This window comes from Pieris brassicae, chromosome 12 (assembly GCF_905147105.1).
Source record: "Pieris brassicae chromosome 12, ilPieBrab1.1, whole genome shotgun sequence".
NCBI lineage: Eukaryota > Metazoa > Arthropoda > Insecta > Lepidoptera > Pieridae > Pieris > Pieris brassicae.
In genome coordinates this window covers 5,866,512-5,893,142 of record NC_059676.1, presented here as the reverse complement: position 1 = coordinate 5,893,142, position 26,631 = coordinate 5,866,512, and the positions used below count along the sequence as shown (strand labels likewise).

Here is a 26,631-nt window from a genome sequence, read left to right as displayed (position 1 = left end):
AGAAATAAGTCCTGTTTACACTATAACGTGGTCATTATCAACGTTGGTAAAAACGTATTGAATTTAACATGACTTTTTATTCTTAGGACTGGAGAGTGTCACAAAACTGACCCTTCGCGGTGCTTTAGGGCTCGGAGCCGATTTCACTGCCACCGCTTCTTTAATATCCGTCACTTTAGCTTGTTTTAAGAAATCCACATTTAAACTGCGTTGTCTTGATCCCTGCGTTTTATTTTTGGGCGAAATTTTATCCTTTTCAGCTTTAGGCTGTTTGTTGTTGTAATTATTTTCAGAATCATCCAATTTTTCCGTTACATTTAAAATATCTGACATTTTATTTTCCATTTCCTTGTTTTTTGGAGATATTTGATTAGATTCTGTTACAGAGCTCTCAGATTCTTCATAATAAAGTTTGACATCTGAACTGTCTTCCAGCACAATGATTTCAGGGACAGATTTACTATCCGGTTTAATGACCTCACTGTTGGAGTTATCTGACCAAGAAGACATCGCCGTTTCCACTAAGAGATCAACTTTAACGGGTGTTTTTTGTTTTATCGTTTCAACTTTTTGTTTTTTTGGCGACTTTTCTACGGGCGTTTTAAATTTTATAAAAGAATCTATTTTTGGCAGATCATTTTTATTCTTCACTGGTTTTTCTTCTGGACGCTGCTCTGGCATAATTTCTGGTTCATCTATTTCCATTGCTACTGTAATAACAAAATTATAGATGTTTAATTTTAATTATATATAAGAATTACAATTACTTTTGTAAATTTATTTGGTCAATTATATCATATAAGTGATCAGTTGAACCAACCTGAAATGTTTCTTCAGGAATTGAATTATAGAATATATATTTCGATATTCGATATAGATTGACGATATACACATAGATTATAAGATCATACTTTTTAACTTCTAATAAATACATGCATGCATATTTTCGACTTATTCAAAAACATACCAATAGGTGGATCATTAGGAACCAGTTCTCCAAGTTCCCCCTTCGAAAATGTGACGACGGAACAAAATCCATCCGTGCTGGAGGCTACCAACGCTTGACCCTCGTTCGACCAGCTTAAGTCTGTCAGTCTAAAAAATATAATTAGGATTTTTAACAAATAATTTTGTTAGAAATTTTTGTACCTGATCATCTGAAATTGCAATGCCTATACTAACCTTGTATAGTGTATATTCGATATAAGCGCGATAGGGCTCTTTTGCTGCGTGTCATATATCAGTATGGAGCGCTTAGTCGCCACAGCAAGTACGAGTCTATAGGGAGTAGGAAACGCCGGGGTGGGACCACTAGAGCGAAGGGCATATCGCCGACTGCTCCATCTCACTGCTAGGGCAGGGTCCGCACATGGTAGGATACAGGCTGGACTGAAATTTATATAACATTCAGTCATAAATTATCTCAAATGGTAGATTACTTTTATATATATATATATTATGTGTGTGTGTGTTGGCGGGTCGTTAGTAAGCCATAAACAATACAATAAGTTTGATAGTTAACATGTAAAGGAATTGCAATAATACAAAAACATTTTTGGTACTGAAATCAGTGGATATATTTCACTGAGAAAAGGCACTTCCATAGGTGAGATAGTATTTATGATATGAATTATACTAAATATATGGATATTGTGCGACATTGATATGCAAGATCAAACCGTCTCTTTTTCCAATAGGAAATTATGTTTTAGTTTTAGGTGAATTTGGCTGCCTATAAGATATTGCCTTAATTACATATTAATTATATGTCATTGATTTAATTTACAAAATTTCCATTGCATTGTTAATGTTAAACCTAGATGAGGCTCTTAATTGATGAATGAAAGTTTCATTAACTTACACTTTAAGTGAGTAACGCGTATAAATATAGACTGCATTCATTGGCTTAACATCTACTTTGCCCTGCTCTGCTTCTATCCTTCCCCCAGGCACTGTAATAGAAATAATAAGGAAGCTGAGAAATATCATTAATAATAAACATGGTACAAAATTATTTCATATGTAGTCCAACTTGGCCATCTGTCCAACATTTTCAAATTCCTATAGAAGTTGAGTTTGAAATCTAAATTTATTAAATAATTTAGAAACAAACCAAAAAAAATTTCTACAATTGAAATATTAAAGAAAGAAATTTAAGAGCTATAATTTCTAAGTGAGAGTCAAGCTTAACATGATATATAGTACTATATTAGTATGGTTTCATGATACAAAATCTTAGCAAAATAAATAATATTAACTGACCAGCAATAAAAAGACCATCAGGGCTAAAATGTAACCGTCTATAGTATGTCTGCAGCGTGTCATCATGATACAAGCGAACCCTAGTGTCATATAGTGTATGCTCCTTTGGAAAGGGCAGAACGGCTTTACTGCTCCGAGAGTGAACCTTTTTGGTTGATATATCTATTGTTCTAAATTCTCTGTAATTAAAACAGAAGTCAATTTAATGATTATCACAGTTAACAACTCATAAAGTTTATGTATCATACAATAACATTGTATTGTTTATATGAATAAATCAACAAAAAAAACATAAAACTGTCCTACCTATCTGAACAGGCTGTACCGATTAGCTGCCCTAGAGGATCCCAAGCAACACCCTGCACAAAGCCCTTGTGGTCAGACACTATGTGTGTGTAACGACCACGGGAAACATCCCATACAATTAATTTGTTATCTATAGAACCTGATGCTATAAATAGAGAATCACTGCTCCAACTTAAGTCTAAGACATCTTCCATGTGCCCCCGGAGAGTCTGAAATTTGATAATAAAATTTTAGAATATACAATTATGGTCTACAATGAAAGGAAAGTTATAAATTTAAACTTTACGTCGCTGAATTAGATTCTTAGCAGTTTAGAATAAGAATATTACATTTTGTAAAGGTAATCCTTTTTTTACTCACTTTATGTATAACCCATGTTTCTTTATACTGTTCTTCGCCTTCCAATGGTGGAGCAAGGTCCTCAGTTTTTTGTTTCCAAACAAATATGATAGATTCATCATCACCAGATGCTAGGAGTTTCCCACTTGGTGACCACCTGACAACATTGACCGCTTTTTGATGTCGGGTTAAATCGGCTGCAACTTCTAAATTCACAGAGCCTGTATCGCTTATTGAAATATACCATATCTAAAAGAATGAAGGCAAATAATTATCTCGTACCAACTGTATCCATTAGATATTCAATTATAAGATTGTTTCTGAGAAAACTTACGACAACATGAGTATCAGTACCCCCAGTTGCTAATCGCAATGGATCGTTCGGTTCATTTTTAGGCTGAAAATCAACACTCAATACAGGATCCCTATTATGCCAAGATATTTCCGGAATGGCGAATTTCATTTTACTGTAAAATATTTTTTTATAAATATTTAAATTCTAATCATTCAAATAACTTTTCTTTGGTTATTACTATAAATTGGTAGAAAGTTAGAAACAATCAGTAATTATTTTTCACTTTAGTGGCGCGAAAATGAATTGAAAACAACTAGACGTTGTTAATGTGTACAGTACTGTCAATTGTCAACCAAACAAGATAAATAATTCTAATGGCTGGTTTACATTTGCTATAAATTCCGTGCTAATTAGCATGGTTTTTTTAGCATGCTAAACTAAAGGGATGCTAATTAAGATGCCGATATACATTTGCTATGCTATTTTCACCACAAGTTGTCTCAAAAGCGACGAAAGCACTCGCATCGCAAGTAGAAAATATGGAATCTCTAATTATTTTGCAAGCGGTGGAAATTTTTCTACAACTTTACCTTCTTAAGTTCTGTACTGTAAGAAGATCGAATATTCTTAATTTTTAGTTTCACATCATTTATATTTATGTTTAAAGTTTAACCGCACTTTTTTAAAACCACAGAAAATCTGACGGTCAGTCAGATTTTTTAACGTGCTTTATAGCATAGCACATTCACATTTGCGAAATGCGTGTTTTTTAGATTACTTGGAATGTTAAAAACGTATTAAAAAGTAGCAAATGTAAATCAGCCTTAACGCTGCTTTACCAGCACTCTTGCTTTCACAGCATTGTCCCAAACACTTGAAAGACCGCCATTAATTCATCCGATAAGTTAAAAAACGTGAAGGTTCTGATCCGCCCAACTACCGACCCTATAGCCATCACCTAGCCTATCACCTCTTCGTTCTCTAAAATAATGGCCTCCATTATAAACGAATCTATCTAGAAGAGCCAGCTGATAAGTGACCGACAGTACGCCTTTCCCTCAGCTGATAATCTTTTAGCTTCAAACTCAAACTCAAAATAAATTCATATAGGTAAACAAGTACACTTATCATCGTAAAAACGAAATTAAATTCATTGTAAATTTACATTTACTACCAGTTCGCAAGTCCAGGGCGTAGAGAGGACAAGAAGAACTGGCAAGAAACTTTCCGCCACTCTTTTTAATCGCTAAGTTTTGAGTCATACAAATTGTTGGAACTAGAGCAAATCAATTCCAAGGAATAGGATCATTTAAACATTCTTATTTTATAGAAGTTTTATTTTAATGAGATGGGTAGAGTTTAAAGTGGAAGCGTCAGTTTGGACTTAGTGAAAGCCTCGGATGCTCGGGATTGCTTTCCCTCAAAACTGCCGACTAATTGACTCCCTGTGAAATCATTAGTTTTTGGCGAATCGAAACGTATAGGTCTAGGACTGTGCATGTACGGACATAAAGCCCACATATTCTGGAGTTCCCCAAAGACTGTGAAGTTTTCCGTCACTGTTCCTCTTGCATATCAATGATATGTTGCCGTCTAGCAACATTGCTATGCGGGTGATAGCACTGAGGACACCCTTTCTACCGACCGTGCTAATATATTACGAATTGGTGTCGAGCAGTGCTACATCCACAGACCTAAATTTAAAAAAACTGGGGTCGACTAAATTTAGTCAAATTAACACAAGTTTACTGTTTTGATGTTATTGGGGAGTGCTCTGCAGAATTGTTCGGACTAATAACCACGGTTGAATTGTATCATTGAATATCGAGGCAGAATGCGAAATGCCATCCTTTCCATCTCGACGTCTGGCGTTTCACAACAAAGCGCTTTCTAAGGCTGCTTCAGCCACCCACCACTACTTTGTATAACCAGTAAAGATATTTCCGAACCGCAACTACATAGGGGCCGCCTGCTCGTTTGTCTCTTGACCCTCTGTGTCTGACTCCTGAAATTTAGTATAAAATGTTCTTGTTTTTGGTTTGCTTATATATATTTTGTTAGCCAACGTCATTTACGAATCAGTCACGATTACTATTTTTGTATGACTGTGGTATGAAATCTGAGTATCGATCATAGAGTAGAATATAATTTATAGAATATATATAACGCTAATGAGTGTAAATTGTCTAACTGACAGTCACAATATACAACGAAATTTTATAAATCTTTCTTTCATTGTGACGTTTTGTTGGATAGAAGACGAATTAATAAAATGGTGTGTAGTTTTAAATAAATCCACTAAAATCGCGTCTAGTTTGGAGTGAAATTGAACTATTTTGATTGTGCTAAGTTTATTTGTGTTTTAATTGTTGGGGGTCGTGTGTATTTTATTTACCGAATTGTTTATTTCAGGTTAACGTACCAAAACAACGCAGGACTTATTGCAAGAAATGCAAGGTTCACAAAGTACACAAAGTGTCACAGTACAAAAAATCCAAGGAAAGGCATGCTGCTCAGGGTAGAAGACGTTATGACCGCAAACAACAAGGTTACGGTGGACAGTCAAAGCCCATCTTCAAAAAGAAGGTAAAATCCTAACCTCAACCTCCAGTCAAGATCAGCATTTTAAAGCCATTGTAATTGTTAGAAAATATGTTTAGTTATGATGTTCTATATATTCATTATATTTTACAAACATACTGTTTTGTAGTATAGGTGTACAATTTTAAGATGATATATGTCTGATTAACTTTTTCCCCAATAGAGTAATTAGTTGCAGAAATATATAAAATGTATAATATAAAGTAATAATATAAAATCTTTATACATGATTGTATAAAGATTTAACTTCAAAGAATTGCTATTAGGGGTTCAACAATTTTATGCATTATTTAGTTTTGTTTCTAGGTGTATTATCTTGGAAATTAAAACAACTCCTAAATTTAATCATAACCTGAGTTTTTTAATTTAACCTTATTCCAGGCTAAAACCACTAAGAAAATTGTACTCCGTCTTGAGTGTGCTGATTGCAAAGTGAGGTCCCAAGTGGCTCTTAAGAGATGTAAGCACTTTGAGCTTGGAGGAGACAAAAAGAGGAAGGGACAGATGATTCAGTTCTAGATTCGTTAATAAATAAGTTACTGCAATTTTTTGTTTTATTATATATTTAATCTATCAACTAAAATGAAGATCTATGTCAATATATGAAACATTCTTTTATTAATTTTAAAGTTGGTCTGTTGAATTGAGTATCTAGACTAAGCTTAATCTACTATTTTGTGAAATACTTTTGAAAGGAAGTTTTGTTGAAAATGTGATCATTGGTCTGAATAAATAAAATATATTGAACTTTAATAATACAGGGATTAAAAATAAAATTTGATAATTTTCTTCAATTTAGGTGAATCAATAAAAAGCTGAAATCTTGCCTATACTTATAGCAAATGCTTAAAAATGAAGTAGGTACATACAAGTTTGAAGTGCAATAAAGTTATTATGGGGTTGATAGTAATAATAAATCTTTTAGATAAACAATTTATTAATGAAATTGTGGTATTTAAACATAAGTTTATTACAATTTACATGTATTTAAATTTTCAAAATAATATCTAATTCATTGGGATCTAAACCTTCTAATGACGCCTTCAATTTGACTGCTTGTATAGGCACTCCAACATGTACCATTTTTACAAATCTCATATATTCTGCTTTTATGGTTTGTGTTGGTTTTTCTCCTCCATCTGTTGTTTTTTCTTCTGCATCTGTTGTTGCTTCAGCTTGAGTAGTATTTTCTGAATTAGTTTCAAATTGTTGTTTTATTAATGAGGGTTCTGGACTGCTAATTTCTGGTAATGATGACAACTGCAATTGAAATTAAATGATTACAACCAAAAAAAAAATCATATTCAACCAAATTTTCCTTAATTAAAAAAGTTACATTTTTAAAATTATAGCCTCTAGGTGTAAGTAATTATATAAACAATTTAATTACCCTTGTTTCCAAGAGAACCAAAGATGCATTGATTTTCTCTAATTTATTTTCATAACACATTAATTTGTGTTCACACTGCTTAGCAAAGTTGTTTAAAAATTGAACTGTAGTTAATATGAAATGATTTACAAAAGCCAGTGTTCTTTTTTGTTGTAATGCAGCCATCTAGAAATTTAAAGAGATTTAATCACGATTTTTTTATTTGGTTAACATCAAAATCAAATTCCATAAATTGCTTACGCTATCATAATCAATATTCCCTGATACGGGACTCGTCAAATTATCATGCATGATGTGATCAACAGAAGAGTTAGTAATATTATGATATCCTAATAGTTTACGTGTCGATTTAATTTAGATACAGGTATTCAACGTAACATAAATTTCAGATATCACATCACATAGCTTTTGATATCAAGTATAGTAAATTGATTTAAGTTGGAGATAAACTTAAATTGTTACTTAAAGTAATGTTGTATTATAATTTTATGTTAAAGTTTTAGTGTATGAAAATAATATTTACTAAATAATTAATAAACAGATAATTGGTGCAGGATTGATTAATAGAATATTGTAACAAAGTATAGTTGTCAATGTCAACCATCAGATCTTTTCACAGATAAACTATTATCAAAATTTTGACACAAAGCGATTTCATAATCATCATTCAAGACACAATATTTGTTATAATTAATTAATTAGTACACACAAAATAAATTATGTATAGTTGACAGCATTGTATAGATTATAGTGTGTAATGTATAGGGTTGGATTTAGAATTACGTCGCCCGAATTTGATGATACTAATTGCGTCTGTGTGGAATCTTGGAGAGTCTTGATTAGAATACCTTTAAGTGATTTTTGCTGCCGGAACAGTGTGTGAATAGTGTTACAGTGCAGATTATCCGTTAGAAATCCGTTAATTTTTTTATTTTTTATTTTTACGTGAATATTGAAAACGTTTCGAATATAATTTAATACGGACGTATAAGTCACAGAAGAAGCGTGAATGTCTGTACCATCGCTTCTGAACGTGTTGATTAAATAATAGTGCTAAATAACAAAAACAAAAAGGAAGATTTTTCTTTAATCTATTTATAAATTGGGTGAGTTTGTACTTATTTAATTACGTTTACGATTAGTTTGAACTGTTATTTTTATAACTGATCATTAATTATTATTATATTATTAATAAAAATCATTATCGCATTTAAAAAGTTTTATAGCAATTACTTTATCTGTTAAAACGCGAAAGCGATAAAAAGGAAACAAAAACACAAAATCTTTAGCAATTTACGTTTAAAATATTTGATTAAATTTTTAACTATTATAATGTTACGCCCACGCCCACATATCGACAAAATTTAAGTGTTTATTATTTGTACTTATGTACTTCCTCTCTACTCTTACAAGTAGACAAAATTATTATTATTATTAGTAACATTATTGCCCTTAGACCTCACGACCCTGAATGTAAATTGCGTATCAACATATGTTATCCAAATTACTTCTCGTAAAAGCTTATCTATTTTAAACTCCAAAAGCGATGAAAAAATTCCATAACGAACTTTCTATGTCAATATTCTACTTAGGAAAACGTTACTTACATAAACGATATATTTCTCCGTTTTTAGAGTTTACTTTACAAAGAATTGATTGTGAAGTTTATATTATCCCTTATGGGAAGTCTAATTTAAAAAATGTTCTGTAGTCATGTCAGAGGCAATAGATACCGTAAAATACTCCAACTTTGCCAACAGGGAAAGCTTTGCCCAAACTACAATTTCTAAGGAAATCATCTCATGTCAAAAAAAGTATCAAACTTATGACAACATTGATAATATTAACAGAAAATAAAATATACATGTGGCAACGTAGAATAACACGTGTGCATTCAACTAGACTCGGTTACCTGTCGGCACTTGTTAAAGACGGGGTGTGTTTTTGCGAGCAAATTTCCGTGGATATTTGGAAGTGGATTGTGCGTCATGGCTAACACCGATACGTTTAATGGATTGATTGACATGTAAAACAATTTGATGAGTATGTTGATGATAGTTTCGTTGCTGTAACTCATGCTTTACCAAAGTTATGATAGCGGGAAAAGTTACTCAGTAATGTGAAGCAGTATCATTGTCAACATTGCCCGCCGTCAAAAAACATCTAGGGTTGTCAATTTAGTTTCATTTTATATGGCTGCCAAAAAATGAGAGTAATGTTTTCAGAATTTATGTCTGTATGTTGTATTTTATATTTTACCAGCCATCCACATAATATATTATATATAAATAAAATAAATCAATATTATTATGTAGGTATGATGTATCATTGGAATCCTTACATCATCTAAATTCTTTACAAAAAAGAGTGTAAAACACTTTGTAGATAACGTTTGTTCGATTAATGGTGTAAATCATGCAGTAATTTATTTACAAAAATTTAAGAATCAAATGTGATACAGGAATGAACTTTTCATATCCCACAGTTGATGACATTTGCACCATAAAACATTTGTAAGATATTATAACAGTTTTACCCGAGCCAACTATAACTCGACGTGGTCAAATATTATTTCACGTGAATTTTAGTAATTTTAACATACAATAAAAGTTTACTCGACGGAATTTGTGTAAATTTTAGAATAAATAAATTAAACTTCAGTAATTAATGAATGAATAATTTGGTTAAGACTATATCTTAAGTCATTTAACATAAGAATAAAATTATTATGTTAAATGACTGAAGTGATATCTTAATGACTGTAGTGTCCAAAGAATACTATTAATAATAACTGAGAAAAAAATTGAAAATGCTCATTTCACCTACGCATAAAATTGTTTTTTTTTATTTACCTACGACACAAAAGGAAAGGTATGCCTTGAACTTTTGAGGTTTATGTTTTGTTATAAGCACTTGTTTAATTTATTTTCAGATTTTTTTAATGTTGATTTTTGTCTTTTGAAAAAGATGACAACTGTAACTATTTTACAATAAGAATTTATGTCTTTAATAAAAAGAAATATTTTTTATTTTTTATATCTTACTTTCCTCTACTTATGTAGGTATTTTCTTATTCACTCAAATATTACAACCCTAGCACATTTAAATCATTACAAACCGTTTGTATGGAGAAGTTAAAATATATCAGGGTAACAATGTCCACTAATTTTTGTAGAAAAATATTTATGATTTCGAGTAAATCTTTTGAGAGAACGCTTTCATTGCCAAAATGCTTTTACTAGTTCTTTTGGCCTCCAAATAAGTGCTATAGTTCGGCTACATATAATCATGGGCAATGTTGGCTAAAAGTCCAGATAACTTTGCCCGCCTCAAAAATTGTTTATAAAATGGGGAAAACAATGAGTAATGTGATATTTTTATAAATCAATGCATGGTTATGATGTTACCATTGCCACAGATAAAAAATATGTTGGGGGCAACATACAAAAAACTTGAAATATTTAAGTTTATTTTTAAAATGTAGGCAATGTTGGCATGTTTTACGGTAACGAATATTTGCCCATCGATGTGTCTTTGGAATATTTGCGTTGAATATTTTTACTCGTAAACATATTCAACGCAAATATTATTATACAATACATTATTATACATACAATATATTATTGTTATAGAGACTTTTATTGAAAAAAATATATTAACACAGTAAAAAAAAATGTATGCAAACTAATATAATATTGTACCATATTGCATTATCATAGTACAGTAGACTTCACAACAGTTTAAAAAACCAGTTTCATTGATATTGTTTCATCAAGCTAGGCATATCGAGAGTGCTGTCTGATAAGTGGAATCTAATGTCAGCAGCTGAAAATACCCTCTCAGACTCGACCATACGATAAATATATTTTCTAGGCAAATGGAATATTTGATCGCCTTTGAACTGGTCCAAGTCATCTTTATAATTACAAGGATTTTCAAATATAACAAAGCTGCGGTTGTAGCTATTTGAAGATACACTTCTTCATCGAAGAAATTAACTCTTCTAATATCAGGTATCAGCCACTGAATATCGTTTAGCTTTAGTTATAGCTAAGATTCGGGATTGATCTTAAAAAATGGCAAGAGATCTATATTGCATTACCTACATACATCTTCGCTTTTTGCGTATAAATACACGACGCTTTACGCCTTTACGGTTTCGTCGCGATGTATCGAATCGCACTTTTTCATTAATTAGGATAATATGTCAATGTTGTTTTTCAGATTATATGATGTCCAATAACCAAGAGCCTCGTGTTGAATTTATTGTAAAGCCGGCTAAAACAGATTTCAAGTAAGTTGGTTTGATTAAAATTTGTAAGTTTTGAGCGTTGTTCTAGCAAATTCGTTAAGGCCTTATCCGCACAAGTGGCAATTAGTATAAACTAATTCTTAAAAATAATAAAATTGAAATATACATTAATCACGACGAAATTTTATTTTATGATTTTAACTGTACTCAAAAACGAAAAGAAAATGAGTTATTTTATTTGATTTTTAAGTATTTTGGTAAAAAGTTTGATTGAACTATGACAGATATAGTAATCATACTAATGATGATGAGAGTGGAATTTTTGAGTGATAAACAACAATCAAGTGTAAATAAACATATTAGTTTGAATGAGTTAATAATCTTTTTCATGTCATATATTTTTTTGGCTAAAATATGTATGTACCACTGAGCTTAAAGTTTGTCGGGAATTACTATTTTTTTAAAATAAATTACTGGAATGTGTCTTCAAGACAGGCGCTTTTAGAAGTGAAACTTCTTTATCGGCGTTGGAAAAAAATGTACAGTCACATTTTTCGGTTACGCGCCATATTTGTCTTGGTTGATTTGAAGAGATTCGAAGCCATTAATAACAAAAAATATAGTAACGATAACAATGATAGTAATAATTCTATTAAAATAAATGAAATTCTGTAATCTTAGTAATAATAAGGTAAAATGAAATAATTTTATAATTTGTATTCATGTCTATGATAATAAAAGCCTCTTGTTAAACTTTATCTAATTTAACTTTGTTTAACCAATTTCTGTCAAGTGGTATATAGAAGATTATCGTAAAATAAGGTCATAAAGAAGTTTCACTTCTAGAGTACACACGTAAGTACATATTTTCTAGTACACATTTTTTTTCAGGAGAGAACATCGAACTCTCAAAGTTTAATATGTATTCGGTTAGAATTTGTTTTCAAGTATTGGTGAAAAAAGAAGGTAGTGTCATGGAATTGGAATCTTTAATAAGTGAGCCATTAATTGATTACATAGCAGTTAGTAATCTAAATATTCTTAAAATGTGTCCGGATGAGGGCAGAGTAACAGAAGTGACTAAAATAATGCTGATTATAAAGCGAGTAAGTTGTTTGAAGATCAGTCTTTTAAAAAAAAATCAGGTGGTAACTATGGAGTGCACATATTTGGCTCGCGTAGTTGTATTTTATTTTTTATTATTTATTAACACTTCGTTACACTACAATATAAAAAAAAAACTGAACATAATGAAATCAAAAGGAGGGCAACCGGCGGCCTTATTGCTTTCGCAACCACTGTGAGTAAAGAAAAAAAAAATATTAAATTACATAAGATAGGCAAGTAGTGCAAAAATAAATGTTACACACAGTTATTAAGACAACACTAAACAGGAACAAAAAACAACAAACTAAACTAAAAAGATGATACATTAAAAATAGAAAGTAAAAGTAAAAAGCTACAAATTCCCTATTCTTTAATATTAAGGACTATGATAAGGACATATTTAACAACTGTCAATCCAACCAGTTCCTTGGCCAGTCTGGAATGACTGTTGCGCCTGGTGGCCTCGATGACCGAGGTTGAGACAGCCAAAAACACTTTAATTACTCAATTTAGGATACGACATCATCGTTCCGTTTGTTGCTGACTGTAGTCGTCGATGCATAATCTACTCTTAAATTTTATGTTAAAGTGCCAAACTACGTAACTAAAGGCAACCTTTCAGTTAAATCTGAGTCAATTTTTAACTTGACCGAAATTTTTAGGTGAAGAAAAGGGACAAGATTAGTGTAATATTTGTAGATAAGCATTTCAATGAGATCCCTGCAATAGTAGAGGAGACACAGCTATACCTTAGCTAATGGCTTTGGTGTACTTATATGTTACATGCCAAAAATCTTTCTCGAAGATTCTGCTGGGTGGAAAGAGGTATTATTTTATTTTAGTATTGCCTACGGAATAGCCACAAAATACCTCAGGCCATATATACCAGTGGGTGGTTTGCAGGCCTTGAGGGGCACGCAAAAAGCTGGTTAAAGCTGGGTGCTCCACAGTTCGCTAGAACGCAAAAAAACCCAGTAAATCGGAGCGTGGAAGACTTGCTGTGGATTAAATCTGGGATTATTACAGTAGTTTAAAAGTAATTAGTGATTTTAAATCCTTCTTTCGTGGTACCTCTGATTAATATATAATTTTATTTTAGTTTGCAGCAAAAGTGCGATTGAATGACGATGAAACTCTTACTGAGAATATGCGAGGTGTATAGAAGAATTTTATACCCTGATTCAGGTAATATTTCTTTTTATTTTTTTATAAAATGGCCACACAAATATTCCTAACATTATACCTAGTTTATATTATATATTTAGTTTATATTTATACGCAGTATTATGTCCGCATGAATGCGTTGTTTAATGTCAAAAATCATTTACCTGCGAAGGCATTCAAATTCGTCTCGACCCATATTGAACTAGGGCCATGGCATCAGTTACACATGTATTTTTCTATAAAAATTTATGTTAGCCTATGTATTTTGCACACAAGGCAGATAATAAGATAGGCAGCCATCTAAGTGTAGAATTGTTTTCCTCTATGGGCTAATTTTTTTTAAATTATATTTCAGTTTATTCAGAAACAGAATATTTAAATATGATTCGGAATTAGGTGAGTACTACTGCTAAGTATCTCTGTAGTATGATATTATTACGACCTAGAGGATCGGATAGAAAATGCCGTAGATTTCTTCAAGGGTTTATTTCTTGATACATCAATGAGGAATTTATGAACACAAATTATTCGCAGAAGTGCACTTATTACACACAAAAACAGTCACTAATTACTTAATTATGCACACTTCACACTCACAGTACTTTAACACAGGTCTCCACTTTATTCCGTTCTCCACTTATTTCTAGCTTCGGGAAGGTTTCGATCTTCCCTCTCTCTCGCGTATCATTTCCTCCTTGTCCCACCTAGAAAATTTGATGGAGAATATTCCTTCATCTTAGGTGTATAACTAGGCCTGAAAACGCCTAAAAACGGGTCTTCTGAAAACTGCACCACTAGATTACACATGTTCTGAAACTGACTGAAAAAATGTGTCAGCTTCCCGAAAACTAGAGTAACACTATATGAAAATTACAATTTTCAGTTATGTTATTGACCCTCTCCTGAAACGGTCAGGAATCATATTTCAGCTTGCTGAAAAGTTCTCTAAGTAGTGGAAAAATCGAGAAACATTGCAGTCGAACCGTCTTCGTAACAATATATAATTTTATTAATTACATATAAGGTTATTTATAGTGTCGTCAGCGTGCGGAATATAAAGATTTGCATACTTTCAGGTGAAACAATGAGCGTTCCGAGTGGGCAAGAAAATACAGCGGCACAAAAAGTTTATAGCACTCCCAACACAAGTAACCGCTTCTATACTCAAAACACGCAAACTCATCCTGATGCAACTGTATCTGAAGATCTTTTTCTAAACAATGACTATTGGAAAAAAACCAGTAATAATTTTCAAGCGAATAATGTTTACCCCACAAACAGCCAAATGGATGAAATTCCATTTAATGTGTTGTTACCTAGCTTTAATTCCCTTATCGGACAAGACAATGGGCAGTACTACTTTCAAGATAACGGAACAAATACAGGAATTCAGCAGGATATTTCCAGATTGGAGGAACAAAACAGACAAGATAGACCGTTAATTCAACCAATCAATACGTGGATATTGATTTTGAGTCTCTAGATGAACGTTTTTCACTATGGTTGAATTTATATGTTGTCATGATTTAGTTAAAAACGTCATAACATTTTTTTTAATGGCCCGCACGGTTTGTGCATTGAGGCCCAGGGTAAAAACAGGGAAACGGGTAAAAAATATAATTATCAAAAGATCAATTCTTATACATAAAAAATGAGTGTAAGACAAGATATTTACATAAATTTACTTTCATATTGTCTAAATTTTTATATCATTACTTAAGATACAAGCTGCTAACAGTTTATATACATGTGGATCTAATGTTGCAAGTAAACAGGATATGGATGAAGGGAAAGGAATTTGAATTTGAGACCTTCGAGAAGAGCCGACCGGTCGCGTCGAGAACAAACAAACATGATGTGGTTCAAATCAGCTTCTTCATATCCGCATTCGCACGTAGTGCTGTATATAATATTAAGCTTAGCAAGATGAGATGGGGTGCAGACGTGTCCCAGTCGCATACGAGACACTATTATTGCAACTCTTTTGCCGAATCTCAGACTCCAAAACCAGGGCTTAATGGGTATAGAAGGTTGAATAGGACGATAATGGCGACCTTTTAGACTATCTATATTTAGGGCCCAGGATTCAGTCCACGAATTCCTGAGATAAATCCCGGAAAGAGCCATCAAGTCATGCGCATAATTTCTAAAAATATCCACATATCCACTCTCCACCGCCTCATTGGCTATACGATCGTCTTTCTCATTTCCAGGTATTCCACTGTGACCAGGAACCCACGCAAACGATACGGAATAGTTTTCTTTTAAACATTTCAATAGCAGGTTTCTAATTTCAGAAATGACAGGTAATTGATAATGTGAGCCAAACCGGAACTGGGCTAGGGCATTTAAACTCAGTGAATCTGTAAAAATTACAGTTTTTTGAAGTTTTAGTAGAAGGATGTATTCTATGGCCTTAACTAGGCCAATACATTCGCCAGTGAACACGGAGATTTCAGGAGGGAGTTTTTGAAGAATATTGTAATTAGAGTGCAGTACACCAACACCTACACAGCCTTCTTTGGAACGCTTAGATGCATCTGTAAATATTCGATGCCATCGTGGCCACTTGGTGTCAACAATATAGTTGAATGTTAACTTTTGGTTTTGCTCAATTTTCACAAGACCGGTACTAGTATGTATATCAGGAGAGATTACAAGAGAATCGTAACTAAATTTGAACAACGGATTAGAAGTAGCTTGGTGAGTAGGAGTCTCAAGAGAAGTAAATCTTCTGTAACTTTCAATCAAACACGGTGGGCGTTTGTTTTTCCAATAACTAAAAGTGGGGATTATGGATGTTAGGTAAGTCAGTTTAGGTGTAAAAATATGGTTACTGAATCGGACACAACGAAATAGGAATTTATCAGAGAGGAATTGCCATCGTAAGTTTAATGGAGGCTCTACAAATTCGGCTCTCATACAGTTGATTGGACTTGACTTCATAGCTCCTAGGACTATTCTCATTGCTTTTGCCTGAATGCTATCTAATTTTTTAAAAGCAGAAGCATTGTAGGTAGCAATAGGAATGTACCGTAATCTATTACACTTCTGATTATGGCGTTGTAAATCAGTTTTAAAGAGTGTGAATGCGCTCCCCACCAGATGCCCGATAAGCATCTAAGAATATTCAAATTACGGTCACATCTCTCAGATACATATTCACAGTGGGATACACCGGTAAGCTTGGAATCTAGAACTACTCCCAAGAATTTGACGTCATTAGTCGAGGGAATCAAAACGTTATTGAAATTTACCTGGACCGGGGGAGGCCTACGCATTCTGGAAAACAACACAACCTTACTCTTCGATACAGATAAGTCTAAAATATTCGAATTTAACCATAATTTTAAAAATGAGAGGGAAGATGTTAGAGCTTGGCAATTTTTTTCAATCGATTTGCCCGACTTGTATATAAGGAGATCGTCTGCATATTGTAGTACGTTAGCTGATTCCTGCAGTGATGATTCTAAATCGTACGTATAGATGTTATAAAGCAAAGGACAGTACAGAACCCTGTGGTAATCCTTTCCATACAGTCCGAGATAGTTTGACATCTTCAATAAATAAATTAATGTATCTTTCACTGAGCATATTGATAATAAAGTTTGATAGAATCGGTGGCACATTTAAGCAAAGCATTTTTTCCCTAAGAACCGATATAAGAACATTGTCATAAGCTGAGCTTATGTCTAAGAAAGTAGCTATTACTGACTCGTTCTTTGAAAAAGCTAATCTTATGTCCGTAGTGAATATTGCTAAGCTATCCATTGTACTTCTACCTTTCCTAAAACCGAATTGGGACGTTGCTAATAGATTTTTACTCTCTAAAAACCATTCCAAACGGAATTTTACTAGGTGTTCTGCAGTTTTCATTAAAACAGAAGAAAGGACAATAGGTCTGTAAGAAGAAGGATCATCGGCTGGTTTATTCTCTTTTAAAATAGGGATAATAGATTGAGTGATCCAAGACTTGGGAAAGCACCCAGAATCCATAATAGAATTTATAATATTTAAGTACAGCATCAGCACACGATCCGAAAGGTTTTTCAAAAAAGAATATGGAATCCCATCTTCTCCTGGAGTATAATCTTTTACGTTATTAAGTACACCTTTAAGTTCGGTCAAAGAAAAAGGAGCGTTTGTTACGTAGCCCTATATAATGGAATCTGCATTTCGCAATATATCAAGAATAACACGTCCCTAATGTTACATGGTGTCAGCGGAATTCCTATGTCGCAACTTACACGAGTTACACGAGCCTCACGTTGCATAGTGTCAGCATTTGGTGCCTCTTCGAGCCTTTTTATTTCCATATTTTATGCGCATTCAATTTCCTCACTTCGGGTTGTTTAGCCGTATTTTAATTATAGTTTAAATTGTAATTTTATTTTTAAATTAAATTAGTTTAAAACATTTGGTTTTTTTTTAAACCTTCGGCTGTGGCCTTCGTAATTGGCGCAGTCGGTAGGATACGTTCGTAGAGTCAGTGAATCGATCATAGACCGGGCAAATCCAGAAACCTACAAGAGCCTGCAGCCAGAGGGAAATCAAGACATAGATTTATCAAAGAGACCAGATGTGGTGAGTACCTAGTTTTTATCTAGACTTGCCAAATTATCCTGTATTTTTTTTTATAATCCCACGGAACCCTAGGTTAGGTATTATACGTAGGAATTTAGGTTTTGATTTAGGTAGAGATTTAACAGGAAATATATCGGAGCTTCTAGTTGACAACATATTTAAAGCCTTACGTTTAGTTCCCCAGTTTGATGGTAACCCGAATGTCCTCACTAGGTTCATTAATTTATGTGATCAATTGGTGGCAAAATTTATAACAGCGGAACCGGGTTATGAATTAAGTAATCTATCACTTATTAATAGCATTCTCAATAAGGTTACTGGGCCCGCCGCGCGGACTCTAAGCTCTAATGGAATTTCTGAGAATTGGATCAGTATACGTAGTTCTTTAATAAATAATTTTGCAGACCACCGTAATGAGACCTCTCTCTATTATGATTTATCTCTCATAAGTCAAGATTCAGGGACACCTCAAGAGTTTTATGAGCGTTGCCAAAATCTTTTTAGTATAATTATGACGTATGTTGATTTGCACGATTCGGTACAGAGTACAGTCGAGGCCAAAAGAGCGCTATATAAAAAGTTAACTTTACAAGCATACTTGCGTGGCCTTCGTGATCCACTTGGGTCTCGAATTCGTTGTATGCGACCCGAATCAATAGAACAAGCCCTTGAATTTGTACATGAGGAACAAAATACTTTATACATTCAGCAGCGTAATCAAAGCTGTCCCGATAGAAAATTATATAATAACAGTAGTAATCAACCTAATATGACCAATGCTCAACGTAATTTTAATTTTATACCTAATTTTAATCCAGGCCCCTCTAGATTTTTAAATCCGCAACCTAATAGGCCTATGCCCATGCCTATGGCTGTTTGGAAGCCTCAATTGCCTTTAAATCGTGGTCCTTCTAGAACACAACAGATGTTTGGTGCTCCTCCACCAAATTACCGTCCACAAAGTAATGTATTTAGAGTGCCTCAACAGAAACCGGTTAATAATGGTCCTCAACCGATGAGTGGCGTTAGTCACTATGTCAGTAAGACCTCTCCACCTAAACCCGTCTTTAGCGGGCATGATTGGTCAAGACATGGGAACCCACCACCTTCAAACTATTTCACATTTAAGGATATAAATTTTAATGAGGTCCAAGACCAGTATGACTATTATTCCTGTAACGACTATTACTATGACCCATATTACCAGGAACATTACTATTCTGAGCCAGTTTATGACATGACAGAGTATCAAGACGTTAACGAATACTCACCTCCTAGTGTTGAAGAGACACAAGAGAGTTCAACTTCAAATCAGGATTTTCAGACAACTCACAAATCAGACAAGCAAAAATAGAAATAAATTTACAAACACAAAGACAACTTCCGTACATACAGATTACAAATCCACCATTAAAATTATTGGTTGATACAGGGGCGAATCAATCATTCATAAGCCCCGAGGCAGTAGAAAAATTATATCCCAATACACAGTGTAATTACGACCCTTTTGAGGTTACTAATATTCATGCGACCACTCGAAATAATTATTCCATAACTATACCATGTTTTCGCGAATTTGGTGAAGATTGTGATATAACCTTGTTCATATATAAATTTCACAATTATTTCGATGGCTTAATTGGACTAGATTTGCTGGAAAAATTGGAATCTAGTATTGATTTAAAAAATAAAGTCCTAGTTACACGGAGCTCTACCAACCCACTGCGAATGTATGATTCACGGAACTGTAATCTTTATGAGGAAATAATACCGGCCAATACATCTAAAATAATTCGAGTTCCAATTAACTTTCATGACGGTGACGCATTTGTGACTGAACAGACAATATCTAATTGCACTATTCATGACTGGCTTACTAATGTACAGAACAACCGAGGTTTTATTGAAGTTACCAACCCGACTAAACATGATGTAGTATTTTCGATGGACCGACCAGTTAGTGCGGAATTATTTAATACGCGTACTCAACAACATACCGATCGCACATCCGAAGTACTTTCGCGATTACGTACGGACCATCTGAATCCTGAAGAACGAGCCAACCTAGAGTCGCTTTGTTCTCGTTACGCTGACGTGTTCTATCTTGATGGCGAACCATTAACTTTCACCAATAAGATAAAACATAGTATTCGTACTTCAGATGAATTACCTGTTTATACCAAAAGCTACAGATACCCCTTCGTTCACAGACAGGAAGTTCAAGATCAAATCTCGAAAATGCTCGATCAGGGAATTATCCGTCCTTCTCAGTCAGCATGGAGTTCTCCCATATGGGTTGTCCCCAAGAAGGCTGATGCTTCTGGCAAAGTCAAGTGGCGAATTGTCATCGATTTTAGGAAAGTTAATGAAAAGACTATTGATGATAAATATCCTATTCCTAATATAAATGATGTATTAGACAAGATGTAAAGTAAAGATGGTATTAAGCCAAACTCTGATAAGATAAAAGCTATTCAAAAATTTCCTTTGCCTAAAACCGCCACTGAAATAAAACGTTTCCTTGGTTTAGTAGGTTATTATCGAAAATTTATTCCTGATTTTGCTCGTATAACGAAACCAATGACGCAGTGTTTGAAAAAAGGTTCTAAAATAACTTTTAATGATTCTAATAATGTTAATTGCTTTGAGAAATGTAAATTATTATTAATTAATGATCCTATCTTGCAGTATCCTGATTTTAATAAAGATTTTGTTCTTACAACCGATGCATCTAATTTTGCTATTGGCGCCGTACTTTCTCAAGGAACTATAGGTAGTGATAAACCTATAGCATATGCGCGCGTCGAAATCAATAATGAGGACGTGAGTTCCATCGCTGTAAATATATCTGAAAAACCTCTATCTCAGTCTGGTTCTGCCACTGAAACAATTCATACCAGTGATGAGAACCCGATCTTAGAAGTACCTATATCTGACGACCCACTTAATAGATTTAGTCGACGAATTTGTTTCGTTTTAGTAGGTGACATAAAAAAACGACCGACAGTGACAAAACCTTTCGAAACTCATACCAGAACGACTGTACAACTCTCTGAATCTAACTTGACAAATGACGTTATTAACGCAATTAAAGAATATGTTAACTCCAAGGTTAAAACCGGAATTATCATTCATCCCCCTCTCGCCATGTATAAGATTATCCCGATTATACAAGACAATTTTAAAAGTTCAACTATGAATCTTGTTTTAACAAAGACTGAATTATAAAACGTTAAAGAGTACCTACGACAGCAGGAAATTATAAAAAAATATCACGAGGGTAAAACAAACCACCGCGGTATCACTGAGTGTTATCTCTCTTTATCCTCAAGATACTACTGGCCTAAAATGAAAGAAAGCATCGCGAAATATATAAGTGAATGCAGTGTTTGCGGCCAGGCTAAATATGACCGAAATCCGATTAAACAGATTTTCAATTGTACCCCCACCTTCAAAGCCTTTCCAAATAGTTCATCTTGATCTTTTTACAGCACAAAACGAAAAATACCTTACAATAGTAGATGCCTTTTCCAAGTATTCGCAAGCATATCACCTGAGAGATAGTACTGCTTTGAGTGTCGTTCAAGCTTTACTTGTATTCTATACTCATCATGGCGTCCCTTTAACTATTGTCACCGATGGAGGTCCCGAATTTACAAATCAAATCTTCTCAGAATTTTCTCGATTTCACAAAATACAACATCACAAAATATTAGCTCATTCTCCAAAAGATAATGGTATTGTAGAGAGATTTCATTCCACTATCCTCGAGCATCTTAGAATACTAAAGCTCGAGAAGCGAAATGAACCAGCAATTAATCTAATGCCCTATGCAATTTTAGCTAATAATAGCTCGATTCATAGTTTTACTAAATGTAGACCTTTGGACTTGATAACTGGACATTTTGACCCACGTGACCCAATAGATATCGACCTATCAGAGCACTTACTCCAACAATATTCACAAGACCACAAGAAACGTATGAACCAAGTATATGACTTAATAAATGAGTCTTCGTTACATGAACGAACCCAATTGACTGAAAATAGGAATAAAGACCGTGAGCCTGAAAAAGAATATTGTGCTGACGAGCAAGTGTTTATTCGTAATCCTTTAGCATCCCGACAAAAATTAGCTCCTCGTTTTACCCAGGACACTGTTCTTGCTGACCTTCCTATCCATATTTATACAAAGAAAAAACGAAATCCTATTGCAAAGTCACGCCTTAAGCGAAGACCTAAAGATCCCACCTTGTTACAGGATTCCAATTTTGTTGACCATCCTTCTACATAAGACTCAAGGACAAGATGTGACAATTGAATCTTTGGACAATGGACCCGGACTACTACCATTCAAACTAGGACCCGCTAAGATTATTTTTCACTATCATTCTTTTTTGAATTACATAAATCTAGATAATTTACAATCCCAGATAGAATTAGTTGAAGTTCAAATTGGCAATTTGAGTACTCAGTTAAATAATAAGACATTATCTATGTTTAATCCTCATGTAGAACATTTGAATGGTAAACTTATGAAAATATATGACCAGCTTCGTACTTTTCAATTTCATCGCAGTAAAAGAAGACTGATTAACGGCCTTGGATCTGTAATTAAGTCCATATCCGGTAATTTAGACTATACTGATGCAATTAAATATGAAAATGCTATTAATTTGCTACAAAAAAACGATGCAACATTAGAGTCTGAAATGAATACCCGAATAAGTTTAAATAAAGAGTGTATTACGCAAAGTTCCAGAGTTATAGAAGACATTATATTGAATCAAGAATCAATTGATAAATATGTAAAATTAATTTTAGATAAAAATAATCAGTTAGAAGCTGATTTAATTGAGTATGCTCATCTAGCTCAGCGTCTCTTTATTCTATCGGATAATATAGAAGATTTATCCGAGGAATTATTTAATTTAGGAAATACATTATCATTTATACGTGCATCGAGCACTCCTTATTCGTTAATCGATTTAGAAGAGGTTAAGCATATATTAGATAAGTTAAGGGTTTTATATCCAAAAGATGAAATCCTTGATATAGATTTTAGGATTTTTTATGAAATAATTAAGTTAGGATATTTTTATTTAGACAGGCAAATAGTAATAGTAATAAAAGTCCCAATTATCGTGTCCTATACCTATGACCTTTATAAATTAGCCGTTGTCCCGAATAAGAACCATAAAGTCCTTATTCCCACCTCTCCATATTTGGCAATTTCTGGAAAAGACTCTAGGTATATAGAGACAGAATGTCCGAAGTTAAATTCATGGTTTCTCTGCAACTCAAAACCAGATTATAAGAAGGATAAATTCGATTGTATCCAGCAGCTGATCACCCAACAGGAGCTCAATAATTCCTGTCCCTTAACTTCAGTCGTCTTACAAAATGAAGCATTAGAACAACTTGATGATAAGCATTATACAATGAGCTTTCCAACTCTAACGAAAGTTAAATTATTCTGTGGACAAGAACAATATAGGACACTACAAGGCAGCTATGTAGCAGTCATTCCACTTAACTGTTACCTTAAGGCACCAGGATTTACCATTACTAATATGAATAATCGTATAAAAGGTCACATTGTCAAGATATTGGAAATACCGCAATATATTGAATCCAAGAATATTGAACAGCCAACATTAAACCTGGCCTCTACAGACCTCAACAGTTTTCATACTCTTAACACGAAGATGTCTATGCAGCCTCCAGTACATCTAAATCAAGACAAGGATATAAGTCTATATCATACCTCTATATGTAGCATTGATAGTATTGATTATTTTAATTGGCATCGTGACGTAATTAAACCTGAAACAAAAGGACATCCTGAAAAAGAACAAGTTCCTGAAAACCCCAGTCAAGTGAAAGTGAATCCCAGACATATTTCATCAGCAACTCTCTCACACAAAGTTCTCGAATAGTTGCTGATTTTAGGAGGGAGGTGTTACGTAGCCCTATATAATGGAATCTGCATTTCGCAATATATCAAGAATAACACGTCCCTAATGTTACATGGTGTCAGCGGAATTCCTATGTCGCAACTTACACGAGTTACACGAGCCTCACGTTGCATAGTGTCAGCATTTGGTGCCTCTTCGAGCCTTTTTATTTCCATATTTTATGCGCATTCAATTTCCTCACTTCGGGTTGTTTAGCCGTATTTTAATTATAGTTTAAATTGTAATTTTATTTTTAAATTAAATTAGTTTAAAACATTTGGTTTTTTTTGAATCCTTCGGCTGTGGCCTTCGTAATTCGTTTATTCCAGTTAGGTCATCAGAAATATAAGCAGGAATAGATAATGGAGGAAATCCCTTTTCCGGTACAGAAGGGGGAGCAAGATGATCCATGAACTGATCAGCTAGGGTTAGCGGTAATTTAGAAGAGGGAGAATTATTGTAGACAGATCTAAATTTACGAATATTACGCCAGACCTCTGATGGGCTGACGTCTGGTCTAATGGAGGCACAAAATGATTGCCAACCATCGTATTTCTTTTTCTTAAACATTTTTTTAGCACTACGAGCAGATTCTAAATATAACTCGAAATTTTCTTCTGACATGTCCTCACAGTAATTTTTTTCAGCCTGTTTTCTTGATTTTATTGCAGCTGTACATTCATGATCCCACCAGGGAGGCAAAGGAATTTGCGATTGGAACTTAGTTTTGGTGCAAAAAGATTCATCTGCAGTTTCAATCAAAACCTGAGAAAGAATTTCGGCGGAGATCTGGCTACCTTCTTCGGAATAAGTAGTAGTTTTCTGCTCTACTCTTTAGTTGAATAATTCCCAATCAGCGTTATTTAATCTGTATTTGAAACGAGGAGAACGAGTGGTTTTGATAGGTTTTTGTGAAGGTAAAGTAATTACAAGTGGAAAGTGGTCACTACCATACGAAGATGTAAGAGGGTGCCAGTCCAAAGTTGAAGCTAAATCAGGCGAACATAAAGAAAGATCAGGCGCACTTGCACCTTCACTTGGTCCAGTAACACGAGTTGGCAGCCCAGTGTTTAAAATGCAGATACAATGAGAATCTATAATATCTAATAATTGATCTCCATAATAGTTGGAAGAAGTGCTTCCCCAGGATTGATGTTGGCAATTAAAATCACCTAGGACTAAGAATGGTTTTGGAAGGATGGGGAACAGTTGATTGAGATAAGAAAAAATATTTACATTGGGACGAGAAAAATAAATAGACACTATACAAATTTTATTTACAATAGCAGCAATGACTGACAAGTCATCACCGATTGAGGGGAGTGGAAATAAGGAATAAGGGAGATTATTTTTTGATGACTAAGGCGACACCGCCATAGCCGTCAGGTCTGTCCTGTCGGAGACATAACTTGGAATCCGAAATATCAGTTCCGGGCGAAGCTATGATTCAGACAGAGTTGAGACAAATGGTTCAAATTTATTATGCAAATGGAATAAATCATTTTTATTGCAGATGGCGCTGCTGCAATTCTACTGGATTATTTTTCGTACGCGTTCGTGACGCATAAGAGGATTTTAATTGAGCTAAGGAAGCAATAGTTGGGCGGCGTTGTTCGGTTACATTGTTGTCAGAGTTAGGTTTTTATTTCAGTCAAAAGTTGGATTACATCAGAGATTGAGAACATAGTTTCATTATTGTTAAGGTTACTGTTTATTAAAGCGACCCTGTTAGAAGAGCTGGAGCATCGTAGTCCTTTATCAAATTGAAGTTTTCTGTTTTGTTATACCCCATTCGTTTTGGTGTGGGGGATGTTGGTTTAGCAAATATTGTTTTATTATAAGATCTACTATACGACGGAATCGAGGGAGAGGAAGGCGATACAGGTGGCACAGGGGAATTAGGAGTATTCTTCATGGTTGAAAACTTAACTATATCAGCAAAAGATTTTGAAACAGGATCATGCACTTTATTTGCTTCTGCTTAAGATACACATACATCTTTGAGCCATATATAATTTAATTTTAGTCTGCCGTTCGTATTCTGGACACTTCCTGTTTGTTGCAAAGTGTAGACCAGAACACAGACGGCAAGACGCGGCATCATCTTGTATGTTGCACGTGTCCCCTGTATGGCCTTGGCCACACTTGTAACAACGGGGCCGAGAGTTACAATTAGATTTAGTATGACCAAATCGGCAACAAGAATAGCACTGAATAGTAGGGTATGAGTAAAGTTCCACGGCCAGAGCATTGTAGCAGACAAATACATGTTTAGTAAGGGTTTGACCATCAAAAGTTATGACAATAGTCTGTGATGGTTTCCACTCAGGAGGGCTGCTGTTACGCACTTTGTAATTTAGACGTCTAATTTTTA

General features: G+C 34.0%; 4 protein-coding genes across 5 annotated transcripts in view; 2 read left to right on the top strand and 2 right to left on the bottom strand.

The window, feature by feature from the left end:
• Positions 1-62: 62 nt before the first annotated feature.
• On the bottom strand, positions 63-3,484 carry LOC123717066 (chromatin assembly factor 1 subunit B). Of its 2 annotated transcripts, none has more exons than XM_045672839.1 (8): positions 3,242-3,484; positions 2,929-3,156; positions 2,569-2,777; positions 2,263-2,441; positions 1,862-1,952; positions 1,183-1,389; positions 968-1,095; positions 63-710 (listed from the first exon to the last, which is right to left on the bottom strand). In XM_045672839.1, the coding sequence occupies exons 1-8, from the start codon at positions 3,368-3,370 to the stop codon at positions 64-66; spliced, it is 1,818 nt and encodes a 605-aa protein (XP_045528795.1). In that variant the 5' UTR covers positions 3,371-3,484; the 3' UTR covers position 63. The 2 variants fall into 2 exon arrangements, with proteins under 2 accessions (XP_045528795.1, XP_045528796.1); XM_045672840.1 differs by having other exon boundaries at positions 63-707.
• Positions 3,485-5,372: 1,888 nt separating this feature from the next.
• On the top strand, positions 5,373-6,348 carry LOC123717181 (60S ribosomal protein L44). Its single transcript, XM_045673051.1, has 3 exons — positions 5,373-5,477; positions 5,615-5,788; positions 6,185-6,348. Exons 1-3 carry the CDS (start codon positions 5,475-5,477, stop codon positions 6,320-6,322), a joined length of 315 nt encoding a protein of 104 aa, XP_045529007.1. The 5' UTR covers positions 5,373-5,474; the 3' UTR covers positions 6,323-6,348.
• Positions 6,349-6,728: 380 nt separating this feature from the next.
• On the bottom strand, positions 6,729-7,750 carry LOC123717214 (WASH complex subunit 3). Its single transcript, XM_045673101.1, has 3 exons — positions 7,434-7,750; positions 7,194-7,358; positions 6,729-7,063 (listed from the first exon to the last, which is right to left on the bottom strand). Exons 1-3 carry the CDS (start codon positions 7,482-7,484, stop codon positions 6,791-6,793), a joined length of 489 nt encoding a protein of 162 aa, XP_045529057.1. The 5' UTR covers positions 7,485-7,750; the 3' UTR covers positions 6,729-6,790.
• A 194-nt stretch (positions 7,751-7,944) lies between these two features.
• Positions 7,945-26,631, top strand: part of LOC123717119 (protein sly1 homolog) — a 29,701-nt gene continuing 11,014 nt past the window's right edge. The window contains exons 1-5 of the mRNA XM_045672937.1: positions 7,945-8,299; positions 11,067-11,206; positions 11,418-11,487; positions 13,215-13,377; positions 13,652-13,737. Coding sequence (XP_045528893.1) covers positions 13,674-13,737 — 64 coding nt within the window. The 5' untranslated portion in view covers positions 7,945-8,299; positions 11,067-11,206; positions 11,418-11,487; positions 13,215-13,377; positions 13,652-13,673. The remainder of the gene's footprint in view (positions 8,300-11,066; positions 11,207-11,417; positions 11,488-13,214; positions 13,378-13,651; positions 13,738-26,631) is intronic.

Coding starts and splice junctions, on each gene's coding strand:
- LOC123717066 (XM_045672839.1), bottom strand. CDS start 3,370: ATGAAATTCGCCATTCCGGAAATATCTTGGCATAATAGGGATCCTGTA. Junction 1,096..1,182: donor TCGAATATACACTATACAAG/GTTAGTATAGGC, acceptor TATATTTTTTAG/ACTGACAGACTTAAGCTGGT. Junction 711..967: donor TCCTAATGATCCACCTATTG/GTATGTTTTTGA, acceptor TTGTTATTACAG/TAGCAATGGAAATAGATGAA.
- LOC123717181 (XM_045673051.1), top strand. Junction 5,789..6,184: donor AGCCCATCTTCAAAAAGAAG/GTAAAATCCTAA, acceptor ACCTTATTCCAG/GCTAAAACCACTAAGAAAAT.
- LOC123717214 (XM_045673101.1), bottom strand. CDS start 7,484: ATGCATGATAATTTGACGAGTCCCGTATCAGGGAATATTGATTATGAT. Junction 7,359..7,433: donor GGAATATTGATTATGATAGC/GTAAGCAATTTA, acceptor TTAAATTTCTAG/ATGGCTGCATTACAACAAAA. Junction 7,064..7,193: donor TGGTTCTCTTGGAAACAAGG/GTAATTAAATTG, acceptor TTTCAATTGCAG/TTGTCATCATTACCAGAAAT.